Source organism: Astatotilapia calliptera, chromosome 11 (genome assembly GCF_900246225.1).
Source record: "Astatotilapia calliptera chromosome 11, fAstCal1.2, whole genome shotgun sequence".
Lineage (NCBI taxonomy): Eukaryota > Metazoa > Chordata > Actinopteri > Cichliformes > Cichlidae > Astatotilapia > Astatotilapia calliptera.
In genome coordinates this window covers 1,248,044-1,270,281 of record NC_039312.1, presented here as the reverse complement: position 1 = coordinate 1,270,281, position 22,238 = coordinate 1,248,044, and the positions used below count along the sequence as shown (strand labels likewise).

At 44.1% G+C, this 22,238-nt stretch overlaps 1 protein-coding gene across 5 annotated transcripts in view; it reads right to left on the bottom strand.

Moving 5' to 3' along the window:
• Nucleotides 1-22,238, bottom strand: part of cdk14 (cyclin dependent kinase 14) — a 224,853-nt gene that overhangs the window by 65,560 nt on the left and 137,055 nt on the right. For all 5 annotated transcript variants that reach the window (XM_026184457.1, XM_026184458.1, XM_026184462.1 and 2 more), the window contains 2 exons: nucleotides 4,963-5,026; nucleotides 536-584 (listed from right to left, as the gene is read on the bottom strand). In XM_026184457.1, coding sequence (XP_026040242.1) covers nucleotides 536-584; nucleotides 4,963-5,026 — 113 coding nt within the window. The remainder of the gene's footprint in view (nucleotides 1-535; nucleotides 585-4,962; nucleotides 5,027-22,238) is intronic.

Sequence of the window (22,238 nt, the reverse complement as noted above, 5' to 3'; positions counted from 1 at the left end):
AATTCATACAGCGGCAGAATGTTTGGCACATCATGGGAAGTAATTTGTGGCAGATTCTTTACTTTCCAGATTAGAGGCGCAGCAGATTCTCTGGGGATTAAGGATGACCTGTGTAATTATTCCAAATCACAGGAGGCACGCAGGTCTTAGCGTCCTGTGTGATGACGGCTTTAGTTAGTGACGACGAATCTTCGTTCCAGCAGCTATACTTTGTGATTGTAGCTGAATAGACAGCTGGAGTTTTATAGAAATCACTTCCCTGCTGCTTATTTCAAATTCCCTCTGGAAAACAGTCACACTCCCCTTTTGCCCGCCGTTGTCTCCACTCCAGATGTACGCCTGGGGCAAACAGTGGCACACATCTGGGAGAAGCCCTGACTGCCAAGCCCTGCCCTTTTCCTGCCTGATGTCGCACAACACAAGTCACACATATGATGTTGCAGTAATGCTGCATGCAGGCTTGTACACACACACACACACACACACACACACACACACACACACACACACACACACACACACACAGCTCACTTACTTATTCCAAGCTTGTCTGAGCTTCTTTGCGCTGTACACTGTAAAGCGGTCTGCAACGAGAAAAAAACAACAAGCAATTAAATGGCTGCACTAAGAGCTGCTGCTGGGTTAATGACACACACCTGCTAAAACACCTTCAAACCAAACTTCTACGTGCACGTCTCAGCAAATTACGAGACATAGATGCTGCAATAATTAATTGCAAACTACGATTTTTCAAATAGTGGCAGGGCCTTAGCTTAGCCTCACAGAGAAGGCCGCCTAGTTTCAGATCTTCCCTTGTGTTAATTGGCTGCTAATCTCCACCCAGCACAGCTCACTGCTGCAGTGTTGCTATTGTGTTTCTGTCTTTTTCAAATCGGGCCATTTTCACTTCCATATTTTTATTCTTGGATTCTACTAGAGTAGTTCTGCAAGATTCAAATCAAAATAATAAAAAAGAAATAAACATAGCCTCGGTGCTTTTAGTTCCTATTGCTTTAAGGCAGCTCCCTTTTGATTGGCTACCTCTTAGATTTGGACACATAGCAGGGGCTGTTTATCTTTGATGATCATGTCCTATAGAGACACACGTCAAAAGAAACTGCATCAAACTGAGCATTTGCGGTATAAAAATGGCAGTAAAACATCTCAAAACCTGCAAAAAGATATATTTTGGTAAAGCAAGTACTTTGAATCGGTTAGTGCTGCAGTAACTAGCTTGTCAGACTTTAACTGCAGCTTCATGTGAACCACAATCAAAAGCTTAAATACATTTAGTTTGGGATCCATCTCAATCTTCTTTGGTTCTCTGGCTCTGCAGGCAGCACCTCATCCGGAAATACATTTTTCGGTCCCACATTTTAAAACCAAAGCTAACAGTTTGCCACAAAGGCAAGTTCCTGCATTATACAATCACACTCATGAAAAGTGCAAACACAAATATACATGCAATGTTGTACAAAGCTGGCCTGTCACTGTAAGTTATACCTTCAACACTGTGCTCCTCAGACTGAGCTGTGCCGGACAGTTCACCGGATCATCTTAAAGGAATGCAGCCACAGTCAATGTAATTAATTCTTTGTCTGAAATCTTAAAAATGTGTGCTGTAGTGAAGGCCTGCGACGACCAGGCAAAACAGCTTAATGTTATCACACAAAGTGTTGCTTTGTGTATTAGTTTGAGGACTGGAAAATGAATGAAATCCTCTTGAGCAATGCAGTGTGAACTATGTGCCTCTGCTGCAAGGCCAAACCACATTAAATTGTCATATTTGCAAGAGGAGTTTGGTGAAGCAGTGTCTGCGCGCTTCTGCAGCTATGATCGCTATGCTGTGAATGTGTGAAGGCTCAGCGCTCTTCTCTTAATTACAGCCAAAACTGCCATGTTGGCGTGCAGTCAGCTACTGTACAAGCTAGCCAGCCACCCAGTGAGCTAGTCCGTCTGGACTCCCACACTGTTGGCCTGATCCAGCTAGCCTGCAACCAGACAGCCTGTTCCAGCATCAGCCTGCAGCTTGCAAGACAGCCAGCAGTGGGTCCTGTCGCCCAGGCTGGTGTCAGGTGCGCCGGCGTGAGCTGACCAGAGCTCGCTGAGCACCAGGGGAGACGGCTCCAGCTATCAGCAGGAGGAGGGGTGGAGCCAGGCTGTGCTGGTAAAACATGCATGCTTCAAAATAGTCATAATTTTGGATATTTCGAGCATACTGGTGCAAATGTTAGTCCTTTCTTTAAATACCACAAAACATGATTATTGAAATGTATTCATTAATATGTCAGAATCACAGCTCAAATCAACCAGAACCTTCATTATACTGTGTCTGAGGTGTTGGTCAGACTGTCTGCATGTTTGTACCTGTGTGCACTGTGCAGCTGTGTTGCAGGTTTTATATGCGCCCTCCCTTCAAGGTTTCATTTTCAGATACGCAGTCTGAGCTGGACCATGACTGAGACCAAGAGCGGCGGGAGGCAGCTAAAGGGAGATATGGCTGGAAGTGAGGAAGTATCTGTGGAACCTTTTCATTCCCACAAAAATGTGGAAAAAAAAGCGGCGCCTTCACTCAAGGCCAAGCCGCAGCATCGTGTCTGAAAGTGCAGCGATGTATTCAGGTTGGAGCGGGACAGAAAAGAAAGACAGGAAGGTGCTGCAGAATTTATGTGGAAGTAACAGAGAAATATGTGACGGATCCTCGGCACAGCAGTCGTGTGTTTTTGGACAACGGGCGGCTGAGAGGAGCTCAGTCCTGCTGAGGAAACTCTGCAGACTGACGCAACACTGCCACCTGCTGCTCACTGCAGCCTCAGACATGTAGACGCTCGTTTGTATCTATACGTTTCAAATACTGCAAAAAATCAAAGTCAGTAACAGATTTTTATTGTTACAAACCTAAAGAAAAATACTCAAGTAGTTTGTCTTTGCATCTGTCTTCACACTTTAATCACAGACCTAACTCTTTACCACTCAGTGTGTCAGCAGAGACTGGTTTTGTTTCAGCACCATCCACTGCTGGTCTGCACACAATATCTCCACAGAGCCACTGCAGCTACTCAGCTGTGATTTCCATTATATTTGTTTTAATGAGCTCTGCTAGTGATCTGCTTTATTCATATGTCCATCTCTTTATCTGCTTATGTCGGCTAGCCTGTCATTCAGTTTTGTGAAAGTGTTAGCATACAACACAATATCATTCAGATTATGGAGGCTATAGCTGTAGTATAACACCTGCTATCATTAAGGATTACCGTTCTCCTGCTGTGGTTCATCTTTTGGGCACTTCTTCTTTGATCCTCCAGTTTCCTCTGATTTTTTAAGGACACACCTACTAAGACTTCTTAAGTTTTTTTGCTAGTAACTCTTAAGAATCATCTTGTTGGGGCTATTTCATGGATGACAAACTGTGTTATTGTTGAAACAACATGCTGCTAATAACAAAGTACCTAAAGATTGTCTAAGATCAGTTTATGCCGTGAGCACGTTTTTACCTAAAGTGATTAATAAATGAGAGAAACAACCAAGCAAACACAAATCCTCTAAAACTGGTCAGATACAAAGCCTAGAAAATGAGTAAAAAAACAGTCGATGTCCAAAGAAAAACATGAACTTTATTCCTGCCACAGTGTAGATTAGAAGATTTCAGATTAGACCTGAAGTGCACTTCCAGGAGATTATAGTTCAATTTCTCCCTTGTGCTTAAAAACTGCTCCTGCATTATCCTCTCATTCACTGTGTGTCTGCACTCAGGTTGTAATTGATGTGCACTCAGAGGCATTACAGGGCTTCACAAGCGTCTCACTTTTTCCCGTGTTTGTTGAGAGCGCAGCCACAAGAAGCCCTGAACATGCACTCGTCATATGAAGAGACGCGGCGCTCGCAGGCTGGAGCCAGCCAAAGCCGGGCATGTGTGTACATTTGTGTGGGTGAGACAGCAGCACAGCTGTGCAACACAGTGTGCGAGAGGCTAACAAGAGCCAACTGTCGCTGTGGCCACAGGATGCAAAGTCACATTAGTATGGGTTGTATGTGCATGTGACCACGAAAGCCACCCCAGTAGGTTTCTAATTGGCCACTGGAGATAAGAGGCTGGGTCACATACTGTAGCTTTGTGATGCCTCACTACCCCGAACCCTCGCGCTAACCCTCTTGATGTCCATCCTTGCCTGTCCCCTGTTCTCAGCTCCAGCTCTTCTGCAGTCCCTCTATTCATGTCCTATCTAAAAAGCCCTAATGAGCTCCCAGAAGGCATGGCTGCCACCCCCTCTTCTGCTGCTGGTGCACTAATGGGGTACAGTGAGCTTTTGGTAGGTGGCAGTGTTGCCTCATATTCATGATAAGCTTTGGAGTTCTGAGAATGCACACAACAGCGTGACAACCAAGTCGCAACAGCTTCTGCGGCTTTCCTCAAAACCTGGACACTAAAATGTGATCTTGTTATCTGTCGTTCTGATTCTGTAGACTGAAGAGTTAGCAGGACACCTGCTTTCAGTCAGCAGCACCGGCATTGATATCGATATTATCGATATTTGGATCAATCTGCCCGCCCCGTCAGTCAGAATTAGATAGCCTAAAGTGTTAGCATAGAGGCTATCTTTAACCGCACACCAAACAACTAAAGATACTAATGACAGTAAAATTTATGCATAGCGGCAGTATTATAGCATCTATTACATAGATACGGTTTCAGGCTAACTCTTTAGCATCTTGTTAGATTTTATTGTACAAAGTGTTGATGCCTGTGCAAAAGCAAGCTGTATGCTAACAGCAGCCATACAATGGTCACAACAAATGGCCTCAGTCCTCCTCCAACACTCTCCTTTGTTTTTATGTGATCTATGTATCTTCAGGGTAGCACTGCTACAACATCAGACTTACACCACAGAGACAGAGTTAATCATGCATGCCATGATTTTTGCCAGTGTGTATATTAAAACTATACTAAGATCTGGTAATTACCTGGTTTAAAGTGAGGCAGGGAGTTAACACCAGGCCACATATCCTCAGAGGGAGTGCCAAGGACCTGAAACAGACACAAAGAAGGAAAAGTGATGATTAGGATCATGTTAACCTGACGGAGAATGACGCACATGTTCTTTATAAGCATTTGCATCATATCTGTTTTAACTGCAAATATAACAGGTTACTTTGTGGTTAAACACTATATAAAGTATTACAGCTGACTGCTGATGTGAGTTCACATGATAAACTTCCAGTACAAAGGCGTCTCCTTTCTTTGGCAACAGTCACGATAAGTGCATCTTTTCTGGGAAATGGAGCTCTCACGCACACAACCTGGCTTTAGGGTGATCGAATACAGAGCAGCGGACATGCCTTTGACGTGATCCATCATACCATAACAACATAATAGCTTCCAGATTGCCCGCTTGGTCTGATCTACAACAAACTCATATGGTAGAAGTGTGGAACTGCTGCATGTCTCGTCCCTCCGTGCAAACACACAGTGTAGGTGCACTGTGGGATAAATTAGTTTCAGATGACAGACAAAGAAAAGCAAAAATTGAGTGTCTCTCCACAACTTTATGTGATTAAACAGCTGATGATGCTTCGCCCATTCCTTTGGCTCGGGTGTGTCGCTTTAGTGACTCAGATTCTCAACAGTTCCAAAACACAACAAGACAAATGATGTGCTTAAAAGGACAATATTTTATTTAATCAAGAAAATCAAAAGCATTTCTAAAAGGTCTGGAGCTTGTGTGTGGACATTAACGCTTTAGTCTAGTTGCAATAATAGAAACGTCCACCAGACGGCAGTAGGGGACCATAAAGCAGCCTGGAGTGGAACTTGAGGAAAGGTGGTTCCACACTGAACTTCATTAAAAATGTTTCACCGTTGCATTTTTAAATGTGTTTGGAAGCAATGTTCACACAAGGTAAGACTCTGGCTAAGAACAGAAGGGAGTACACTGACTGCTTCATCGCTGAAAGCAGTACAAAATCCTTCAGTTAGTCCTCACCACTGACCTCCATCGTTAGATCTGTCTTCCACTAACGCTAGATTGGTGAGCATCACCTGAAAACTGCACTTCCCCCTGATAGAAGCTGTCAGAGAATGGATTTCTATGAGCGTGATCATGATAAGATGGGTGGGTGGGTTTAGCAGGACATGAGGTCGTGAGTGTTAGAGGGGTGACTGAGGGGCCACGTGACAGGATCTGAGTTTGGCTGGCAGAGCTGGAGTCATTTTGCATTATTGATGTATCAGTTCTGTGGCCTTTGAAGTGGAGAGGGAGAGCTGGGTGGAGGGCTGGATGTGAATGTCAGAGTCTTTATGAGGACATCATGCCGGGGAAGCAGACGAGCAGCAGCACAGCTCAGGGTCTAGTCAGTCATCCGTGAGCTCGCTTAACACTTCTCCGTGGTGGTCCCTCAACCAGATGATCAATAACCCCCAATGAACAATGAACACAGTACAGCTAATGTGCTATAACAATAATGAGCATGAGATGAAAGTGTGTGATGGTTGTAGGGTGGTCGATGGAGGACACGCTGATCGAAAACTGTTTAAGACTTGCTACAATCTCATAGTCTGCAGATCGTCTCCAGTTCACAGATCTTGTTGTTAAGCTATCAATACAGCTGTTTCACCACATAGTAGTCATGTTTTACTTTTTAACTCTTTAATGGTGATGATGACGTGTGACTTCATCACTGCCACTGTGCACGACGATGCTCTTTTAAAGACAATAGACCACATGTGTGCACAGCTTCACGGCTCTCGGGCACATTCTAAGCTCAGTCTTAATGTGATGACACAAGCAAAAATGGAACAAAGGAGGTCAGTCACAAGGACCTACTACTTTCGCTCCAAGGCTTTTCCAACTTCAGCGCAGAGATGGATGTTTTGGACAAATAACGGCTGCTTGCTTCCTGTGGGGCACAATCCCCCCTCTGTATATCCCACATGGGAAAATAAAACCCCACACCCCTCCATCTTTGCTCAGGCAGTAGATTGCCATGCCTGCACATATAGAGTAATGGATATATGAAACAGCCTGCTGAAATGGAGGACGGGATAATCCATCAGGGGGGGCAGGTTTGGTCTCTACACATCTCTGAATATGAGGGAATGTGTGGAGAGTGTATGGAGACAAAGACAGAGCATATAAAGAGAATCCCTGTGAGGTCACAGGTCACAACCCTGCACGCTGCACTCATACTCTGCCACACATACATATAATAAACCCCCCAGCAGCGAGGTTACAGACCACCCATTTGGCCAGACACAAACAGTATGTCTGACCTTCACACAGCGACGCTCTTAATTCTGTTCATGCTGCCAGACAGAATGAAGAGGTTAGAGAGACGTGGCGAGACAATGAACGGGTCAAACAGGCTCCTCGCAGTGAACAAGACAGCTGGCATATCTGGGATGGGTTATGCTTAATTTGCGGTACAGCGTTGTGACCGTTGGGATAGATATCTGTCTATGGAGAGCCTACAGGGAGGCCACAGAGGAGCGATGCAAATGTGCACCTGTGCAGTCCAGAGTTTATCAAGAATGGGAGAAACATCGGAGAGAAAAACATCAGAGAGTGCAGAGGACGCTTTTCAGTGGTTCTCATTGAACGTTAGGACCTCGCTATTCGCAGTGGTTGGCTGATGAACCAACAACGGCACAAGCCAGCGTCGCCCACACAGCAGTAGCACCACATACTTTTCCACGGCTCCCTGTTTCAGCCCACAAAGCCGAACAGCGTGTGGCTCACTGTGGATGATTCTGTGTGTACGTCCAACACTGGATCAAGAGCAGAATTTACAGGAGAAGCACAGAAAAACAACAAAAACAACCTCTGATGGTTTGCACACTGCCCCCTGGTGACAGTAAACAGCTACAACATGTAAAGGACTGAGCGGTGTCTGCAGGCTGTTTGTCCTAAAGCAGCTGATTTGTTTCAGTCAGTTTCTCCATGGGTCACACTCAGAAAACATTTCCCATAATGTGAACTTAGTATCATAAAAGGATCAGCCATGTCTTCTAAAATCAAAATCTCCATGCCGAGCAGCAGAGTATATTCTTAGACTTTCCTCTACTGAAGACCCAGGAGTGCTGATTGAAAAGTCAGACCAGGGCCAGCTGGAACTGCTGCAGAGCAGGTGTGGAAACCAGGTGCATAGTTTCATCTATCCAGAAGGGGGCGCAGGAATAATCAAACCTCAAATAAAACTGCTTTACCCAGTGCTACTGTTGCTGAATATTTATAAAACTGCAACATATGAAACTAAAAAAAGGCTGAGACTGAGTGAGCCGGAGGGCTACAAGATGCTCGTAGCCCTCCGGGCCTAATCTGTGCTACGAAAGCTAAAAACAGGATTTATTTACCTGAAATTAAGAAACGTTTAAAACAAAAGACTAAATATAACCTGGCTTCTTGCAGTTAATGTGAATTAGTTCAGATTCTGATATCACAGTGATATACTGCAGAGTACAGTGTGTGTGTGTGTGTGTGTGTGTGTGTGTGTGTGTGTGTGTGTGTGTGTGTCCATCCCGACTGGGAAACGATTGCTTCTGCTGCTCTTAGTGTCAGACATGCTATGTGTGTCAGTGCTGTAAATGAGATATCTTCCTCAGTATTGCTGGATGCGAGAAACAGTCCAGTTTGTGAGTGTTAAAGTGTTACTCAGGTTAAACAACAAACACAATGATAAAAATATCATCATAAAATGATGTGGAGGCGATCTCATTTTCCATTTACTGTTTGTAGTGTTTTTGTGTGGACTATAAGATTTATAATCTGCAGCATAATTACAGGTTATAATATAACATTAAAGATAAAAAAAGTTAAAAAGTTAAAAGGTTTTCTTATTTGTTATCCCCAGTTTAAGTTTTCATGTTGAAAGTGTTGATTTCTCCCATCATGCTGCACATCATGCCTCTCATCCCCAATGGATCCGACAGCATGCCCAGCAGATTGGACCTAACTTTTTGCTGTTGTTACTGTAGAGCAGCGGTCCCCAACCCCCGGGCCTCGGACCGCTACCGGTCCGTGAGTCGTTTGGTACCGGGCCGCGAGAGTTGAGGCTCAGGTGTGAAATGTATGATTTTCAGGGTTTTTATCGGTTTTCAGCGTTATTTGGTTAACGTTTTGATCGTTAACTCGGTTTTCCTGGGTCTTTTACATGTGTTATGAATAAATCTTCTTTTTTTCTGTACCGGTACTAGTTTTATTTTGTTGTATTTATCCGCGACACCTTAAAGGCCGGTCCGTGAAAATATTGTCGGGCATAAACCGGTCCGTGGCGCAACAAAGGTTGGAGACCGCTGCTGTAGATCCTTCCACCAAAGGATGTGAATTTATTACAACGTCACAAAGTCCCCAAAAATACAGTATAGTGTCACCATTCTAGTGTTCTAGCATAGACCCGTCACAGGTTTGAGAGCGAGCTTCTCCTGTCAGCCACCCTGACACCTGCAGACAACAAGCACATCTGTAAAATCCAGAAACCTTTTCCTCCAGTACAGCAACACAACACAGTGCAGTGATACCATAACTGTCAACTGAGTATTATGCAAGATAACATTTACCCTTAAAAGCTGCTCCAACTCCACCGCTCCTATCCTGCCTCTCTATTCATCTGGAAATGTGTTTCTGACTAGAAGGAATGTCGATGGTCACAAATCGCACGGGGAAAAAACCTGATCAAATGGGAAGACTGAAACCTTTTGCCTTCTGGTCCTTACCTCTCTGACCAGACTGAGTCCCCCTATTACTTTTATTGAAGTTGTTTTATTCTACTAATGGTACAGTACTTTTAGCCAATGGGTGGTATTTTTAAATGTGCTTAGAAATAAACGTGTATGAAAAAAAACAGACACCACCCAAACCAAGAAGTATGGAACTTTATCCTGCGTCCTCCTGTTCCTAGAGATTCGGGGGAGGTCAATCCTTTAATCCACGTTAAGCACCGGCACTGACCCCAGTACAGGATTCATCCCACTCCCACCTCCTCCACTTTCCCTTCCTTGCTCTCTGCCATTGTCCTAAAGTTGACCCCAGCCTTCATCTTCTCCTCTGCTCCAAAACCCCAAGTCTCACCCCTGGCTCCTCTCCATCCCTGGTCACGGCCAAGCAGATTGGGGTCACCTCCAGGCAGGGGTCAAATGGATCAGAACCAGAGCCAAGTGGATCAGCTGTCTCCCACTGCGCCGGGGTGGAATGTGTTCAGTAAGCCCTGGCTATCCTGTCTGGGTTTCAGCAGATGGATGCTCATGTCACAGGCACAGCGGCTGGTGGTGAAATGGCATTATTTATCTCCCCAGCAGCCTCCCGCTCTCTCCTGAGAGTAGATCAGCTCACATGTGCACCGGCTTACACTTCATAGCAGGAACACACTCAAAATAAACAGGCCTCTGGACACCATGCGGTGCCTTTGCACTGCTGTAATGAACTCCTTCACAGCTGTTCTGTGTGGAACCATGTTCAAACGGTTCAAAGGGTTCCACTGACTGCCAATGATGTTATAAAGGTTCCTTACAGTTCACATCTTAGTTAAAAAGCCTGAGCGCATATAAACCATGGATACAGCCGAAATCATGTCACTCAACACTGTGGCGATGTTCAAAATCATGAGCCAAAGACATTTGGCTTTTTGTTCATTGGCCACTTGGATTTTTTAAATCTGACTGTGACCCGTGAGAGGTGGAAGTGACTGAAGAGGGGAGGATACAATCCAAGCAACAATGGAAGGGACACGTCGACCACCAAGTAGCCACCATCTAACTCTGACTTTGGTGTGTATTTTACTCTCAGTGACCTACAGAACAACCATCGTGCTGTATTTAAGAAGACTTGAAACTAGTGATGGAGTCACATTGCTTTGTCCAGTTTTTAAGTGACGACGTATCAATCCTGCTTCCAGGTCCAAACTACTCTGTGTTTATGAAGGTTGTTGTGTTTTTAACATGTTTTAATGTTTTGTATCTTGTTCTATTTAATCTCAACAAGCCCCTAAAACAGTCAGTGATCACTGTCAGCCTCTCTCGGTTTTTATCACCACTGTTCATTTTAAAGCTCAGTTTTTAAACCCTTACGATGTAACTACAGCCCAGCAAATGCAGCAGTATATGAATGACTAACCTTCTATTGTGGATGAATAATCTCAGTTGTTCTCCTGACTGAAGTTTGGCCCGTGTATAGCATCCTGCTGTGCGATTGCATTTGTCCCTGACCACCAGAATCCGTCACGTTAACTTTTATCGAGTGGAAAAAAGTTGGCGTTCATCCTCCAGCTTCACTGTGCTAATGTTATGCTAACATAGCTGTGTCGCTAGCAATCACATAGCACATCATTATATACCAGGTAGCCCAACTTCAGTAACCTGCAAACGTCACTGCTGTTTAGTTTTCTGTCTTCATTTATGTTGGAAGTGATAGCAGAGCTGTACGTTTGAATGTTTCCAGGAACTCTCTCAGTCAGAACATGCTATACAGTGTTCCCTCGTTTATTGCGTCGTTTTAAAAATAATCCGTGATAGGTGAACTTTATTTTTTTACGATTATTATAGATGTTTTAAGGCTGTAAATCCCCTCACTACACACTTTCTACACTTTTCTCTGACAGGAATGAACATTTTCACACTTTTCTCTCTTGTTTAAACTCTCAAAGTTCAAACCTCTGTAGAAAAATAAGTCCAGTAATTATAGAATGAAACCAAAGATCAAACCGTGTTTTCAGGCCCAGAACATGGGAATAGATCAGCTGCCAGAGGATTCAACATTAATGAATCAATGGTACGGAAGTGGAGGAAGCAAGAAGAATGAGTTGAGTGAAGTTTGACTTATTTGACTGTTTGTTAAGTCTAATTGTTGAATGTTGTCATTGTGTTTCTTAAATTTGTAAGGTCTTAGTTCAGTCTATAGGATCAAGACACTCCTTTGATCCTGACCACCTCTCCAGCCACTCTGTGCTGGGGGAGGTTTTATTGCAAATACATGCTATCTGAAAGATCTGTTTCTTGTGTTGTAAGCTTCCTGCTTTTATGATCCGTTTGGTGAGCAGGAAGTCATGCACACACACACACACACACACACACACACACACACACACACACACACACACACACACACACACACACACACACACACACGTTCTTGCACATACATACAGGTGCTTACAGGTACACATACACACACATAGTGCCTTGTCTTAGAACCATTGGGGGGGGTTTGCTGTGTATTGTGTGAACTGTTTTCCCAATAAAAGGCAGCAAGCGGAGGCCGGATTTGGGGTCATTTTGTGGTAGGGTTCGAAGTGCGTTCCTGAGATACCGACGAGGCCTCCCTTGCAAGTAAATCGATCGATCGCTGACTGTCTTGTTTTCTTCATGATGAATAAGTCTCTAAACTAGCGGGGCTTGTGGAAACACAGACCCAACGCTGTTTTGTTTCGCTTAATGCGCCTTACAATCCTTTGACGTCGACACTGTTGTGTTTGTTACCTTCTGCTAGCGAAGATTTATGTAAATCTGACGAGCTGAACGCATTCTGTACTGTACAGGAGACACGAAACAGCGAGGCCGCGAAAAGTGAACCGCTATATAGCGAGGGACCACTGTATCACGTTTAGATGGAAACTAGCGAGCTGACTTCCTGCTAACTTCTAACTCTGTTAAATGTAATAAATCCTGTTTTCATGGATGCCTGGATGTTAAACTTCATAGTTACACCTGGTAAAGCAGCAACGCTGATCATTTTATTACAGATGAAAGAATTTACTTTGTAATTCTCAGTGATGCCGCAGTGTTTGTTTGAAGCGGAGTTTGGCTAATGACGTCAGGCTTAAAAGACCGGATTGCTGGACACTAATGGCAACAGTAACTTACAAAATGAATAAGGTGTTGTATTAAATAAGACTTAAAACTAGCATGTTAGCTCACAGACTCATCATCAAAGAATTAACTGAGGATGATCAGTTAAATTTGGACTCGATATAGTGACATTGACACGTCCAACATCACTGTTGGATCCTTATGAGCATTTCTAAATGCTAACCTTTCATGGTAATGCCTCAGAGAGCGTGTCTGCACCTGTCCCTTCCTGCCGCCGCACGTTTGGAACTGCTGCAACGTCTTAAATCTCTGCCTTCAGTAGAGAATTCATCAAGTAGATTATCTATCGCTAGTACCTCCAAATGCATCTACAGCAAGTGTTATTTTACTGCAGCGGTTGGCTGCGCTGACCACCAGGTTGGAATGACTAAGAAAAACAAAGTTAGCATTTAAAAAAAATCAAGAGGACATGTATTCATTCTCTGGGGACCAGAAACGTCACATGATGTACAAGCTATCACATGTCTACTGATAACTGCTAACAGCTAGTCTAGAATCATTTTAATGGTGCCAGATACCAATAAAAACGGTGCTGGCATCTCTCAAAGACCCTAGCACCTATACTTAAAAGAAACAATCAAGCCCTGGGTTTTCATCTCTGGTAGTTCTTTATTATTTAATACTGGCAAGCCTTCATTTGAGAAACACTTTTGTACAAGCTCTGTTGAGATGGAAATAAAAGGATGGGCAGAGTTTAATAAGAACCGAACAACAGTTTAGATTTAGGGTACATCCCCTATATTAGAGGGAAACCGTCACCGTGTTGTGGAGGTGGCGTTTATGGCTTTACGCCGAGCAGAGGATATTAATGAAACAGTCTGATAAGCAACATGTAAACATCTTAATTGCAGCAATGCATCACTCTGATTAATGTCCATAATCAGATTATTATGATCATGTAAACGTAGCCAGTGTATTTCAGTAAATAGCGAGTCTTACGCACAAACATAAGCTATCATATTACCCGTGGCTGTCTGAGGGCATATTTCACCAGAAACAACAGCTGTTTCACTCACACTAATGGAAGGAGGCGCATTGGTGTCTTCTGAGAAGCAACACACAAACATTTTTGCACTGAGACATTTACCTCTGCCTGACAGCCTATTTCCTACAGATAGACCTGTCCATATTCATATAGATCTTCCAGCGGACGCAATCTTTTATGACCTGACAGCTAGTTAACCAGCTCCACTGTGCCTCTGCCTCGTCTACCTCAATTTTAATTCTCACACAGACACACTCTGCGTGTGTGTGTCTGTGTGTGTGTGAGACAGCGGTATAGAAAGAGAGAGTCATGCTAATACCTAAAGACAAACACAGACTGCATGACCACAGTTATTCCAACACTAAAGATAGCAGCATGCATCTGAAACAAGCACTTTGGATAAATGAAAGTGTGCGTTTCCGCCTCGCTAAGCCCGACGTGCACAGAGAGCTGTAGGAACGGTGACAAGCACTGGATCCGCATAATGCTGTCAGAGATAATAACACTGCGGGGGTGTGGTATTAGAGGGAAATCAGCCCGTGACAAAAATATGGGTTAGAAAAAAATACGCACAGAAAAGCTATTTTGGGGTTTATTAATAAATCCTTCAGTCACGGGAGGCTCATTACTATTTGGTTATCAGCGAGCACGAGAGGTAACGAAGGAAAGGGTCGCTGTTGCAGGCAGTTTCCCTGTTAGCTGTGCCGCTAACAACATTTGAGAAACACTCCCTTAATTAATCAAAGAACAGGATTTCTAAAAGAAGGTCAAGATCTACAGTGAAAGACAAGCGCTAATTTGCAGCTGTAACTCACACCGCCGTGCTCGTGACAGGACTTAAATCACCACATGGCACATGCATTATTAAGATCACCCGACTACACCTGAACTTTTCCACACACTTCCTGATGGAGGTGAGTGTGAGAATGAAAAAGTCTTTAACCTTCCAGCCAGACGGAAAGATGTGCTCCATGTGCTGCACGCTCTACTCAGGCAGCACGCTCATATGAACCAGAGAAATTCTAGCAGTAGGAATATGTGCGAAGCACGCCGTTTCCTGTTGGGCGCCAAATGAGAGATTCAGACAAGATCTACTCGGCTCTTCTGAGATTCTCTCGAGTGTGAGAAAAAAGTGCCCGTTAATGATGCATTTTAAACATTCGGGTAATTATCACGAGTGGGCTTTTAAGTTACTACAGCACATATCAGGATTACTTTTGATGTTAACTTTTAACATCCACTGGGTCATCAGTGAACCACTTAAGGGCAGGACTGTAGGCAGGGATTACACTGGGATTTGGCAGGTGGAGGATTGGGTGTAGCGGTGCAGTGTCAGGAGAAGAATTACTGAGAAATAAGTCTTATAGTAATTTGTTTTGTGAGTTCCAGTAGATATTTTTACGTAAGTACAGGCTGTTCTACTACCCTGCTATAGACCGCTCAGATTTAGACACATTAATTCAACTATATGACTGATTTCCACCCTGGACAACATGATGCTAATATAAAAGACAGAATTTCCTGAATTAGTATCATCACCTTCTTCACATGTTTTTTCCTGAATTTACCTGCCACATAAAAAAGCCCCAAAAATGCAAACATGCAAACATGCCTGCTCCTGTTCTGTACGGCTCGGTAGACGCCCAAGAACTGCAACGCTACACCTGCACTTTGAATGCATCACAAGAATGACAAGGAAAATGGACGTGTTAAAGGTGTAGTCATGTGACTCATTCCAAATGTATGTATTAACCTGCCTATCAGATTAATCCATCTTCTTCTGCTTATCCGGGGCCGGGTCGCAGAGCAGCAGCCTAAGCAGAGAAGCCCAGACCTCCCTCTCCTCAGCCACCTCCTCCAGCTTGTCCGGGGGAACTCCAAGGCTTTCCCAGGCCAGCCGAGAGATATAATCTCTCCAGGGTGTCCTGGGTCTGCCCCGGGGCCTCCTCCTGGTGGGACATGCCAGGAAAACCGCGCCCAGGAGGCATCCTTGTCAGATACCTGAACCACCTCAGCTGGCTCCTTTCGATGTGGAGCAGCAGCAGCTCTACTCTGAGCCCCTCCCGAATGGCCGAAATTCTCACCCTATCTCTAAGGGAGAGGCCAGCCACCCTTCGGAGGAAGCTCATTTCTGCCGCTTGTATCCACAATCTCGTTCTTTCGTCACTACCCACAGCTCGTGGCCATAGGTGAGGGCAGGGACGTAGCTCGATGGGTAAATTGAGAGCTTCGTTTTCACACTCAGCTCTCGTCACCACAACAGAGCGGTACAGCGTCTGCATCACTGCAGCTGCAGCACCAATCTCCTGCTCCCTTCTCCCGTCACTCGTCCCATCAACTGACTCCTATCAGATTAAATTGCTCATAAAATGAAAGCTACTATGTGCAAAATTTTCATGGCTAGATGTCAGCAGATCAACGTCAAACGAGTTCTGTTTCTTACCCCTCCCAATTCACACAATGCTAGCTATAGTCAGCCAAGAGAGATTAAAAAAATGTAATTTAGACTGTGCCCCATAACGGCCAACGGCATGTTTCTAACAATATCTGGCCTGGATCCAGATCCATCCTGGAGCTTTTCCCTGTCTATGAGCGACTGTCAGTCTCAGCTGCCCAGTGAGAAGCTCACACCTTTACTTACGCTGGAGGAGCCTGTAAAGCTTTGTGAAAGAGTCCAATATGAGTCAGTGAGACAAAGAAGGTCACTTCTCATATCACAGCAAAGCCTGTAATAGACACAATGTCCATTTCATGCTTTGCCAAAGCGTGAAAAGGACGTGCATGCAGAAGTTGTTGCACTAATCTGCAGTAACAGCAGAGGAGATTTCTTAATTGCTCAAATTAAATATACTATACTATTAAATCTACTATCTCCCCCTGCTGGTGATGTCATTTCTGAATGCAGTAATGCAGTTTCTGCATACGTGTCCATTTCACGTTTTAGAGAGACAAAGCGTGAAATGGACGTTTAGGCACGTTTAGCTGTGATACTGGTTTGCACTTCTGACTGGTGACAGCGAAGTACTGAGCTGTCAGTAAGCGCTGCTATTTTAGTTGCTGTTGGCTACTGTTAGCCACTGTTAGCTTTTATTAGCTGCTGCTTGCTAGTGGATATAACTTTGTTGGACTTTGAGGCTTATGTGATTTTTAATGTTTATTGTTTATTAGAGAAAAAGTGTTTTTTTCGACAGCTGAGCCTAACATTAGCTGGGATAATAACCAGCTGTTGTTGTTTAGCCTGATGGGTGTCAGCTGTTTGGAGATGAAATGCATGATCAGCTGACAAGAAGCAACTGAGACAATACTGAGAATGAATAAGCATGTTTATGTAAGTTTTCATGTGTTGAGCCCTGACCTCAGCTCAGGAGATGAAGCTTGAGACATTTTATTAAGACACTGTCGTCTCTTTCATTTGCATTTTTGTTTCTTTGGTGAAGGGGACCCCTTCTCAGATGAAAAAAACATAGGTATAAGGCTTCATATGTGGAGTCTGATTCTGTGCAGACATGAATTTAAACGTCCCTCCATGCCATGCAAATGCCTTCAAATTCTCTTCTCCTCTGCCGTTAGCATTCTGCATGGCTGGCTAGAGACGGACCACAAATCCCATTAGTCAGAAAGGAGATCTCTTTCCCAACCAATGTTTTCAAATATGGTGGGGAACATGGCAGCGTCCACGAACCCAAACTACTCGTATGTATTTTTAATAGATTAGTTATACGCTTATGAGAATCAATCATATGAGCATCACTTTGTTGGAATGGAAAACGAGCTTCTAACATGTGATTAGTGCTGTTGAACGGGGTTTTTAACCAGCAGGCTTTTCAGAGATAAGTCATTAAACATACCCCAAAGCCACTGATGTTGAAAATTACCATAGAACCCCATTCCAGCCAAGTCAAGTCATTCCTGTTATCCATCTTTCCATCTAAAGCAAAACCAAATTTGGCTCTTTTTAGACTGAATACTTGTGTTCCTTAACCCCAGATTAATACTAGAGTTCAGACCTCAGCACATCTGGTGAGTGAAAAGCAAGCTTACTGATCTGTCACATTATCAAGGGAAATATTTTTCCTTCTTTAGTGAAATACAAATCTACTCCATCTACGTTATAAATAATCTGCCTTCTTCTTTAACAAATGTTGACGAAGTTTAGCTCAAACTCAAAGATCCTAAAATAACAGCAGCACACATCACTCAACTTTTGCTTTCCCACTCAGAAGCAACTAACCCGCTGATGGTTTGGTTAAGGAGAAAACCCCAGGTCAACCCGTGACATCACGTTGCATTCAGTGTGCCGACTCCACTCCTGGCAGGGTGCCTCTCAAACAGTGATGGAAGCTGACCTTTCTTCTGCCTGTCTTCAAACAACATGGCCTTTAAGATGCTTCTGACTCCGCATAATTCATTGAGGGTGCCCTTCACATGAGTCTCTGAGGCTGTGCGTGAAACTCTGACCTGTCTGACAGGCTGGCAGCGAACGCACAGAGCTGCAGAGCAGAGCCAGCAGGATGGATGGAAATGTCAATGCTGACTCTGACAGGTGAGCTAATGCTGTGATCCACATACTGCCTCGCCAAGCCGCATACCTGCACATTTTCATATTCACCTGTCTTTTACCGCCTGCTGACAGTTGAACACACATGAATCCAAAATAGCAAATGTGATTTGGATAAGAAATGGCGAGCACTCTCTAGCCAGTGGAATATATTCGCTTTGCATTTCAAATGAAGGTTTGTTTAAATAAAACAAAAGACGTTCAGGCTTGTTTTATAGGAACCCCTGTTTAAATATCTATGTGCTTGTTGTCATACTACGTGGTTGAAATGGCTTTTATAAGACTATAGAGCTTGTGGCCCTGACCTTTTGTCCATTACTATGATACTGAAAGGGGAAACACACTGGATTTAGACAGGAAGATGGCGCCAGTGTGTTCGGCAGGCCGTCTCCACTGCTCTCTGCTGCTTCTTACCTTTCTGCTAATATGCTATTCAGGTGGCTCTGCATTGCTAACTTATGACCGGCTTACTCTTAAGTCTCTGGCCACCCTATAGTTACGGGTCATACTTCCATGGATCGGACCCGTGGTGGAATTTAGGAGATACCACTCTGCCGCGGACGGATCACCTCTCAGGAACGTACCGCCGATCTCCGCTTCCTCCGCACAGGAGACGCTACAGGAAAAGGGTAAACGGAGTGGTGTCCATGTCCGCATTAAGGCTTATCTAAAGGCACGGTATGTGGCTGGCTTCGACGTCGATGTGGATGCTCTCCGCCTTCCCCCGACTTTCTGGGAGCACTTTACCTTTAGATTGTTTAGGCATCGATGGATTCGCCATGCTGAGCTGCAGGCCCGCCCTGCCGCCCCAGTGGTTTACTCGCCGGCTCGATGTTGGATTAAGCCTCCTAAAGGCGGCGTGTGCTATGGCAATCTATGCCGCCCGAGACGTGCTTCCGACTGCGACTTCGACTCGGATGGCGGTATTAAATGTTAGGTTGCTGACGAGACCTATTGTGAGCGATTTTTTTACTGCTACAGGACTGGATTTACTATTCATGACGGAAACTTGGATTCGTCCCGATGAGTCTCACCCAGACCTTCGGGCAGGGGTGGAGGACTGGCAGTGGTCTTTAGGAATAAATTCTGAGTACGGCACATGCCTTCCCCTATGTTCCCTAGCTTTGAAGCTCAGCTGCTGGAACTTGCTGGTCCCCCCTTGACTCTCTGTGTTGTGATTTACTGTCCCCCGAAATATAATAAGACTTTCATTAACGACTTTGGTGACTTTTTAGCATCTCTTTACCTAAATTATGATCGTGTTCTTATCACTGGCGATTTTAACATTCACATTTGTTGTAAAGATGATGTGTTTGCCACGGATTTTCTAGCCTTAGTTGACTCTTTTAATCTTATCCAGTGGGTTAATGCACCTACCCACCTTAAAGGACATACCCTTGATTTGATTTTTTCTTATGGACTGGACATTTGTATCAGGGACATCAGCAACATTGGAATCTCCGATCATTTCCCAGTCATCTTTGATGCTGAGTTATGCAAATTGGACCAGAGCTTTGAGGGTCCTTGACGTCTTGTGCGCATAATCAATCCTGGGACTGTGGCTGAATTTTCGGCTGCTTTCTCTAAATCTGTTCTCCCTGACATTGATCGTTCTACACCCTCTTCAGTTGATGATTTTGCTAACTCCTTTCTCTCTACCTGCTCCTCTTTACTGGACGTTGTGGCCCCTATGAAAGTAAAATGGCCTAGAAGCTGCTCTCAGCCGTGGCTAAATGACTCTTTACACGCTTTACGACGCGTTTGCCGCCAAGCTGAGAGACGGTGGAAAAAAGATAGGCTCCAGGTGTCTTTTGATACCCTTCGCAGGACCTGCCTGGAGTTTCAGAAATCTGCTAAGTTGGCTAAAGCGGCTTTTCTGTCGGGTGTCATTGCGGATAACAGTCACAACCCACGTATTTTATTTAAGACTTTTAACTCATTGTCCAATCCTTGTCCTGAAACGCCTAGATTGGCTTCCTTAGCCCTTTGTGAAATTTTTTTTAACTCATTTTACAGGCAGAATCTCTAAGAGTCTGACACCCCCCTGTGATGAGTCAGGCCCCAGCTTTACGATGCTCTACTAACCTCAATCAGTTTGATCCAGTTTCGCTCCCTACTCTTAAGGGCATAACTGATCACCTAAAAAACTCAAACGCTGCTCATGACATCCTTCCATCTTGCATTATTAAAGATGGGTTTAACATTATCGGGCCCTGTATTTTATCATTAATTAACCTGTCACTGTTATAAACACACTGTAGTGCAACCTATACTCAAAAAGAGCTCCCTTGATCAGAATGACCTCGCTAACTTTGGACCCATTTCCAAACTCCCGTTTCTGTCTAAAATCCTAGAGAAGATTGTTCATTCCCAACTTCAAACTTATTTGGTTGCAAATAATATCGGGGAAATTTTCAGTCGGGGTTTAAGCCACGCCATAGCATGGAAACTGCATTACTGAGAGTCTTTAATGATCTTCTCTCAATTGCTGACTCAGGGCGCCCTGTGGTGTTCATTTTGCTTGATTTGTCCTCTGCTTTTGATTTGGTGGACCATAATGTCCTTTTAATGAGGCTTGAGGATGTGGTGGGCATCACGGGCAGTGCCCTTAGCTGGTTTAAATCCTCTCTCTCAGAAAGGTCCTTTTCTGTCACCATGGGTACCTACGCCTCCTCCATTGCCCCTGTCACCTCTGGTGTCCCCCAGGGGTCTGTGCTGGGTCCCATGCTGTTCTCTTTATACTTGTTACCCTTGGGCCGAATCTTTGATAAATACAACTTTTCTTTTCACTTTTATGCGGATGACATTCAAATCTATTTTGAACTAGCTGAGGATGTCACGTCGTCGTTGCAACACTTCTTTGATTGTATGGATGAAGTTAAAATCTGGCTACTGAGCAATTCTCTCATTTTAAATGATAAGAAGACAGAAACTGTAATCTTTGATACTCCCTCCTCTCGGGCTGAACTAATTGGTATTTTTGGGCCCTTTGCTGACTCCCTTTCTGACACTGTGAGGAACCTGGGTGTTGTCTTGGACAGTTCCTTCAAGTTGGACAAACATGTGTCCTCCGTAGTTAAATCGAGTTTCAATCAACTACGTCTAATCTCTAAGGCCAAGCCCTACTTACCACATAAAGACCTGGAGAAACTTATCCATGCCTTTGTTACATCAAGATTAGATTACTGTAATTCCCTTCATACTGGTCTCCATTCTGCCCTTGTTCACAAACTGCAGCTCGTTCAAAATGCGGCTGCGCGTCTCTTAACTGGAACTGGCAGGTTTGAGTCTATTACTCCAGTTCTTTCCGACCTGCACTGGCTCCCTATTAAATTTCATATTGATTTTAAAATCTTATTGCTCACTTTTAAAATCATAAATAACACCGCGCCCAGCTATCTTATGGATCTCCTCAGCTGTTATACCCCTGGGACAGCGCTTAGATCAGGCCAAATGCTCCTGGTGCGACCTAGATCTCGGCTCAAGACCAGACGTGACCGCGCATTCGCCGCTGTCGCACCTTACCTCTGGAATAACCTCCCTCTAGCTATTCGGGCGTCTGATTCAATTCAATCTTTTAAATCTCGATTAAAAACTTTCCCGCCTCCTAGAGCTCGCATTTTTAGTGTACTGTAAGTTATCTTTTTCACTTTATTAATGTTTATAATGTTTTAACCTTCAGCCTTTCAAGTTGTGCCTACTACGCCTGGTGTATTATTGGTTAGCTATGTCACCCGCCTGTTAGTATATTTTATTTGTATTTTGTGTTTTGTATTTGTATTTATTATTGCTCTTAACTCGTTCTGTGAAGCACTTTGGCACACCTGTGGGTTTTTTAATGT